General features: G+C 42.3%; 1 protein-coding gene across 2 annotated transcripts in view; it reads left to right on the top strand.

Annotated features, from left to right (window-relative positions):
• POC1A (POC1 centriolar protein A) overlaps positions 1–8439 on the top strand; it is a 42851-nt gene that overhangs the window by 10247 nt on the left and 24165 nt on the right. For both annotated transcript variants that reach the window (XM_031058168.1, XM_031058167.1), the window contains exons 7-8: positions 6854–6922; positions 7504–7599. In XM_031058168.1, coding sequence (XP_030914028.1) covers positions 6854–6922; positions 7504–7599 — 165 coding nt within the window. The remainder of the gene's footprint in view (positions 1–6853; positions 6923–7503; positions 7600–8439) is intronic.

Below are 8439 nucleotides of genomic sequence, written 5' to 3'. Positions count from 1 at the left end.
ACCTGCTTTCCATTTTTCTCCCATTTGAGCTGCTAGCTGTGCCTCACTGACTGCAGTAGGACACCAAAAAAAAAGAGTTTAGCATTGAATGAGAGTCCAAAACTGATTATGGTGATGGAGATCTTAAGAATGAGCAATAGAAAGTCCCTTTAGGCTAATGTTGTACTTAACTCAAGGCTTTAAAAGAACAGTTTGTGGATCATCTATTCAAAAGTAGAATTAAAGCTCCCTGTTCTTCCTCCCTGCTGCTTCAGATCAGTAAAACAGTATCTGCCTCTTTCTCCTGGGCATCTAACTGGCATTGGAAAAACTTTGCCTTTGGCACAGATGAAGAGTAGCTGCTCTTGTGGCATTTACAGCTCCTTCAGTTTGGAAACAAGTGCAAGTATTGAAGTGGCTGGTAGAGCTTTCTGGTTGCCTTTAAGGGTATTGCACTGAGAAATCTGTGCAACCAGTCCTGGCACAGTCCTGCCTGGCATTCCCTGTCTGGTGTGTGCTGTATTGTTGTGGGGTGGTTCTTTTACTGCCTGATTGAACTGATACCTTGCTTTTCCACCAAAAGCATATGGCAACCTGTGCTTCATTCCCATTTAGCCACTGTCAGTGGCTACAGGCTGTCACCAGGGGTGGATTCCTGCACTGGCTGCTTCTCCAGCTAGTTCTGCTCATAGATAAATCCACATTACTTAATAATGAGGGACTTTTTTTGTCTCCTGTTATTACTGTGACTTGTGCCAGTATCCCCAAGTGGCTAAAAACAAGGTGGTGTGGACTTTTTGAGCATTAAATTAATTTGCCTTTTTAAGTGAGTGCTGCAGGTTAGTCACCAGATGGACAGCCTGTTCTGAAGATGTTCTTGAGTTTTGACTTTTTGAGGTTGAACGTTCTGGTTGATGCTTTGTTCCTGCTTTGACAGCTGGCTGCTGTTACATTGTTCTGGGAAGGCTGCATGCAAGTGGACACTTAAAGGAAAAAAACCCTGAGGTCCTTTAGACATACTTTGACGCAACTGCTGGAGTGCCAGAAATTTGTTAGCAGCTGATTAACTGTAGTTTACATGGGGAAGTTGGCCAAGTTTACATTGCTGTCTTTAATTGAAATGTAGCTGGCCCCTTGTAGCAGAATGATCATTAGAGACAGAAGTTTGCAGTTTGGAACTGACATCTTGCAGCTGCAAAATATCATTCTGTATTGTGCTGCATATTTTGGTTCTGGAGTGCTTCAAGCTGTGAAGTGCCCTTATCTAATTCCATACAGATGAGACACTGGCTTGGTATGTAAATCCACCTCTAGTACTGAATCATTGTTGAAGAACAGAATGTTTTGAGGCTTCTAAGCCCCCCCCAGAGAGTTGCTAGAGGAGAGCAGGTATGTACATGCTACTTGTCTGCCCTTTGGAGTGGTTTAATTAGAGCATTTCCAGACTGACTTCCTTAGTGGAATGGAAGTTCTCAGTAAATATTTAGAAAACATCTCATGGTGATGTTCATAAATAGGAAGATAGAAAATGCAAAGTTACAATTCTTCAAGCAACCTTGACTTGAACTATGAAGTAGCTACATTTTACCTACCTGGGCAACATCACTGACTAATGAGTGAGGTCTCCTGAGCAGGTGCACAGGAAACAAATGTGCTCCTTTACTGTCAGCTGCCAGCCCTGCCTAGGTGGCATTAAACATCTCTGCAGGCCTGTCCTCTTTGAAGAGTGTGGGGACATCTCTGGGCTACACGGAAGTCAAACAAAAAAGAAAGAAATGGGTGTTGCAAACAACAAGCAATTGAGTTTAGGCTAGCATTTCTGAGTCTTGAAAGGAAATATGAGTTCTCTGTCCTTGCCTTGTGTTTTTATAGACTGAAACTTTCAGGAGTAAAAGCTGCTAAAGATTCAGCTGTAAGATGCCAGTATAAACTTGCCCTGTGTTAGTTGTAGCTCTTACTCCCTGGTGAAGGAGGATGAAAACATGTCACTCTTGCTCAGGAATTTTTCAAAGCCCAGTGTACTGAGAATCCTTGGGGCTTCTTGTCAGAGGTATTCCACCTGAAAACATCTTTGTTGTCATTGCCACCTCTGTTCCCTGTGCTTTTCTCCTGGATTCCCTTCCCTTCTTCCTTTCCCATGTGACTTGCCTTCTCCTCCCATGCATGAAGCAGCTGAAGCACTGTCAACAGTGGCAGTGACTGCTCTGTTTGTTCTTAGTTCTTTTATGCCTAGAACTGATGATGCCAGGGCTGAGATCCCAGAGTGTGGTTGCTGCTGGATTTGCTTCTCAGGCCTTGTCTCCTCTCATGTCTCCTGTTTCTCTTTGTACTAGTTAGTCTGTTCCTGGAGTGTTTGGCTGAATGTACTGGCTCCCACTTTTACATCACCTTTTGTGGCAGTGGAGGAGGAAACTCTCCTTTAATTCAACTATTTGCATCCTCTAGACATGCCCTATTCCAACTCTTAGCATTTTCCTTGCTCTCTTACCTTCTCTACTATGCATTGGTTTCTTGCAGGATTGAAACAAAAAAAGTAAACATCTGCTACCATCCTTGACCCCACTTGTCTCTCTAGCTTCCTTCCACACTGCCTCTCCTGTCATAGTGCAGACAGTGCATCATTAGACTACTCTTCTCTGGTTTATCCCTGGACCCTCTCCAACCTGGCTCTTGTTTTTTCTGTGAAACTGAAATGTTAGCTCTGTTCCTAAGCTGAAGCCTGAAAGTCTGGCCTCTCTTGACTTGCCTGTTGGTGTTGGCCCTGTTGTTGTTCAAGTGTTGTGCCTTCTGTGCCCAGCAGCTCTGGGAGAAGAAAAGGGTGTTCAAGAGGGATTTCTCTGTGATTGTCCACTTGTTATTTATGGATGGTACACATTCATCTGCTGCCTGAGTGCAGGTGTGACTCTGGGCTCCAGTCATATTTCTCCAGACTAACCTCTTGGCCTTTCTCTTAAGTATTTCCTTCAGAGACATCTATTTTTAGCTCTACCCTTGAAAGCTTTGTGTTCAGGGATGCTATTCCTGTTGTCTTATGTCACCCCTGTGTCAGTTGTTACTGATGCTATTAGCATTCTGCCAGTCACTTGTTGGTGTAATCTGTGTCCTGGCTTCAGATCCCGTCCCTCTTGGTGATTAATGCATTCAAGTCATTCAGAATAGTCTCACCATCTATTTTGAAGGCCAAACGTAATGTTTTATGTAAGCTGATCAACCTGGGAAATGCTAGGGCAATAAAGGCCTTGCAGTCTCCGACCTCCTTTGTAGGAAGTAGGAAAATAGGCAGAAGGTGTAATCTCTATCTCTGCACATAAATTATGTAACTTGCTGGGCCTCACCTTTCTCACCTGTGCAAGCAGCTAGAAATGGGCTGTCACCTGGTATTTCAGCTGCCATGCCATGCATATCTGACCTTGTCTGAGTTGTGTTCACTGGGAATGCTGTGACAAACAATGAGGCTTGATGCTGTTATTATTCCTTCTCTATGGTTCCTTTTTCTTTATGGTTGCTTTGCTCCATCCAGTGTTTGAGCTATTTGTCCTTTTCAAGGCTCTCTGGTACTTGCCTCTACTTTGCCTGGTACTCTTTCATTAGAGGAGATGAGTTGAATGTCAAGTAGTGGCCATGTTCTTCTCACTCAATGATTTCAGTGGGTGACTTGTTGCTTTCTTCTGTATTTTCTTCAAAATTCCTGCATTTCTTCCAGTATCGCTAAGCTGTCGCAGACATCTTTTCATGAAAAATCCTTTCCTTAGGATTTTTTCTTCGTGAGAAGCTGAGAGGCTTCAGGAACAAAATGCAAACAATGATTGTCTGCTGCTGTGGAATGCACCAGGTGGATCTGTGATTGGTCTCATGTGGTTGTTTGTAATTAATGGCCAATCACAGTCCAGCTGGCTTGGACACAGAGCCACAAACCTTTGTTATCATTCTTTCTGAATCTGTTCTTAACTTAGCTAGCCTTCTGATGAGAACTTTTTCTTCTGTTCTTTTAGTATAGTTTTAGTGTAATATATATCATAAAATAATAAATCAAACCTTCTGAAACACGGAGTCAGATCCTCATCTCTTCCCTCATCCTGGGACCCCTGTGAACACCGTCACACTAAACTGCTGTTAAAATTTCAAACTCTACTGGACATGCAAAAAAGCTTGACAGTCCTGACATTGACCTGCTGAGGATTAAACAGAAATGTTCCTTACCACTGACTTGGTGTATGTCATTGCCCAGCCCTTTCTTCTTGCAGCTTGCTGTCTAGTCTGAGGCAAGAAGCTGCTGGAGTTTGGGGGTTGGTGCTAGCAGCTTGTGTGGAGCTCCTTGGGCCATGGGGGTTCAGACTGGAAATTCTGAACCTCCAGGAAACACTAATAGAGGGCCATTTGATTTTGCTACAGAAAGTAAGATCCTTCTCCAGATCCAGTAGAAGAAGGTTGCTGCATCCCACAAGTTCTAGTTATGTGGGAAATAAGCTTAAAATTCTCTCTACAACTTCTGAGAAGAATATGTAACTGCTACTTTTTGATACTTTTAATGCAAGCAGTAAGTTAAAAAAAAGGGGGAAAAAAGGCTTGAGTTCTTCATTCTCCAGTCTCATGTCTGTTACCCAGATCTTCGTCAGAAATCTGTTGGATTTCTGCTGTGCTTTCCTGGGACAAATGGAAGTTAGGCTGTGTCTAATAACTGCCAAGTGTAGCTTTTTATTTTTGTTTGGTGTGTCAATATTAAATTGCAAGGGCATTTGGCAAACTGTTGCTATAGCAAACCTGTTGTATCTTGGAAGAGTTCTGGGAGTGTATGGAGCAGGAATACTTTTTCACTTAACTTATGTCAACAAATCTGTAGAGGATGTTGCGTCTGTAGACGTGTTTGTTCCCTTTCTTTCAATTTATAAAGGCACATTCAGTCTTTGATATAATTTTCTATTTTGGGAAGAATATGTTCTGTTGAACTTTTTTTCCCTTCAGAATGCCATGACTTTGGAGTCAGTTCATTGCCTGTTTTGATGTGATTTGTGTTGTACTAGATTTTGTCTAAATACACTGAAATATTTAGACTGATAAAAATATTTTTTGGGAACACTGCTCCTTTCCAGTGTTCCTCACTTATGCTTGTTCCTGAACACTTTGTCTTAAATTTTTTTCTGCCCTCCTGACTGGTTTATTATCCAAGAGCAGCTTCTGTATGCTCAGCCTCTGTTATCTTGGAGCAATATTCACCACTGCAGTTTTCTGGCTCTGGGGTTGTTTCTGCCCTTTCTTACTGCTTGTCTTTTGCTTTTGCATTTTTTTTTAGAGCCTCCATTCCTGACACATGATTAGAGAGCTGAACACTGGGGTAGGTGGGTGGGAATAAAGGCAGAGGCACAGTTTGTGTCAGCTGGTTGATGGCAGTGTCTTTGGTGTGAAATACCTACCCTAGTTACTGCTGTGTCAGGTGAGTGAGCTTAGTCACTGCAGGGACTGCGCCTGCGCTTTGGAGCTGCTGCTACTGGAGCATTCCTGGCAAGTCCTCTCTAGTGAGATGTTGCTATGGGGGGGCCTCAAAACATTTTGAAATCACTATGTCTTAAATGATAATATGGAAACACCTGTATGTGTTTTAAGGAAGCTAAAACTGTTCACACCGCGATTGAGCACAGCAAGGCTCTGGTTTTGCTGCCATAACCTTGTGCCAGCACATTTGGATGCCCACAGGACTGTAGGGCACGGGTTGCAGTGAGAACTGGGTGCTTATCTCACATGCAGTCTTTGGGTATTTGTCTATCTTCAGGATTTATTATGTTGAATTCTCTTTTACAAAGAAGGCAAAGAAAGGGTGTGAGGTTTTCATGCGGTGTCCATTGGAAAGATGTGGACTCAGAGTTGTGTCTCCTTCCAACATGGTCAGGAGAAGCTTCTTAATTGCCTTCTGAGATACATGATCTTACTTGAAAACTGCTTCTGTCAGGAGGCGGATGATTGCGTAGTGGAGGTTTCTGGTGGTTGTTGTGGCTTTTCTGGTTGTTTTTGGTGTTTGCTCCAACTCTCCCCAGCCAGTCAGCTCCATAGGCAGCCTCTGGAAGTTGTCATTCTGACCTCTGCCCCTGCTGCTGAACATTCTGCAGAGGAATGTGTTCAGCATCTGACATAAAACTGCAGGATCTGGGTTCTCAGCTGTTTACTCTGAGCAGAACAGTTTGTCTGTTGTGCCTGGGCTCGAACACACGTAGCAATTCCTCAGCTCTGTTTGACTGCAGCTCAGAGCTCCTGCCTCAGCCTGCCATGTGCATCCTACTGTGTGCTTGCTGGAAGGTGGAAAACACATTGAAATAGGTGTGTGGTGTGGAAGGTGGGCTGTAGCACTCAGAAGCGTTTAAAGTCTCTCAGAACTGAGTGTTTTAAGCATGAGGCTTCTTCAAAATGCAGGTCCTGTGCAGAGGTGATCCTGGCTGCATTAACTCTGGCATCTCTCCTATCAGACTACTAAGAGAAAAATCAGTTTAAGCCAGCCTACTATACAAAAAACTCACAGTTTCAACACTTTTAATAAATGAAGAGGAGTTTTAGAAATTGCTAATTCTAAAGCGAAGAGAGAATGTTTGAGGGGAACAAGAAAAAGCCTGGTGCTGTAAAAATTGGTTTATTCCTGTCTCTGCCATGGATATTGAAAAGTGGGTGTCTTTAGCTGGGGTCAAAAGTGTGGGAAATGATAAGTGCCAGCATGCTGAGCATCTTAATTATGGCCCATTTACCTGACAGGTAAGAGCCTTTCAGATTTTGCCCTTAGATTGCTGCTGTCAAATGATAAATACCTTGTAAAGCTGTAATGAATGGAACATTGTAACAATTCATTTTCTGTTCTCTTTTTTTAAAACCTGTCTGTTAAATGTGTTTGCAGGGACCAGCTACCTGTGTAGCATTTTCAAGAGATGGAGACTTATTTGCCTCTGGAGGTTCTGATGAACAGGTACCCGATTAATTCTTGAGTCATAATCCAGATTCACATTTCCTTAAAAGTTGCTGCTTTTTGTTCTCTGTTGAACAATGGGGAAAGCAAAAGTGTAACCTTTATCCCGTATGTCTGGAACATGCTGAAGCAACTTGCTGTTTTTATGAACAAAAATCTGGAGGTCAAACCCAATGCTGGTATTGGTACTAACTCTCCTTTTCCTCTGGGTCTCATGATAAATGAGTGGCTGACTTGGGCTGTGGCTGATAAATGTTATAATGCTGAGCATGGTATTTAAAAATATTTGTGGTTTTAGTGGTGTATTCTTCATGTTGCTTTGAAGTTCTCTTGGTCCTTCTAGTTTAATGATGTTCTTCACCCAAAGAATGCTGAAAGAGGTCACTTATCCATTGAGAACTCACTTAAACTGTCTGTATTTAGTAGCATATTTACAAACAACATTCTTAATTTAATCAATGGCAAAGCTCTTCTAGGGAAACTCCTTGTGGATTTGCTGATTCTTCTGTGAAGGGTTGAAAAAAATGACCTATAAGCAAACTTAGATGGGAAATTTTAATGGAGTTAACTTTCTTCTGCAGGTGATGGTGTGGAAGACCAACTTTGATGCTGATTATGGTGATGTAGTGAAACCCCAGAAATACAGCAGCAGTGTGGATGGGACCCATGGCACTGGGGTAGGTCAGCAACCAGTAATTGTGGAGAGTTCCTTTCCAGTACACTTGGTGCAGCCTTGGAGTGTGTGACTCAGGTGGTTGAACCATGGAATCATCTTTCTGTGCTGTTTATTTGAGCTGCAAGACACCTGTTTTTTAACTAACCTTGTATTGTTTGTTTTTGTTTAACTGTACTTACTTCATAGGGCAATTATATGTAATGATCTTAAAAGGAAGATGAACTTAGTACATGTATAGATGTGTTTTTTAGTAACAGCCACTGTTTAGGAATGTGTGGTTCATAATGACATGAATGATAGTTCACCAAAAAAGTAGATGTAAGCAACAACTGAAGTTGGCTTTGCTAGCTGACATGAATCCTTCAGGCTGGTGTCAGTCCTGAAAATAGAATTCACGATATCTTTTCACTGACAGTCAGCAAAGACAAAAAAAAATTGCCTTGAGTAGGTGTCACACATGACAAATAGGTGACATATTGTACTGGAGCTTCTTTCCTGAATACCTGGAGACATTAGTTCATATCTGCTCCCTGAATCATGTGTTTAGACCTCTGAGTTCTGACTGTACCTGAGGATATATCCAGCAGCTGAGCAATTCAGTGATGCGTAGATCTGAGTGGAACTTAGATCAGCGCATCAGATCTGGCTGTTACAAAAGTGACCCTTGAAAGCTGCTGCCCGTAAAAGCTGTGATTTTTGCACATGGTGGTGATTCATTTAAAGGTCCTTATTTTGTCTTGTCAATCTTTGGATATTTTTGATACATTTGGGTATACTTACAGGATTCTGCTGTGTGTTATTACCATGGCTGGTTGTAGTTAATCTTGTTCAGCTGGAGCTG

This window comes from Geospiza fortis, unplaced genomic scaffold (genome assembly GCF_000277835.1).
Source record: "Geospiza fortis unplaced genomic scaffold, GeoFor_1.0 scaffold78, whole genome shotgun sequence".
NCBI classification, from domain to species: Eukaryota; Metazoa; Chordata; class Aves; order Passeriformes; family Thraupidae; genus Geospiza; species Geospiza fortis.
The sequence above is the reverse complement of the archived record's forward strand: the minus strand, read 5'-3'. Positions and strand labels throughout refer to the sequence as shown.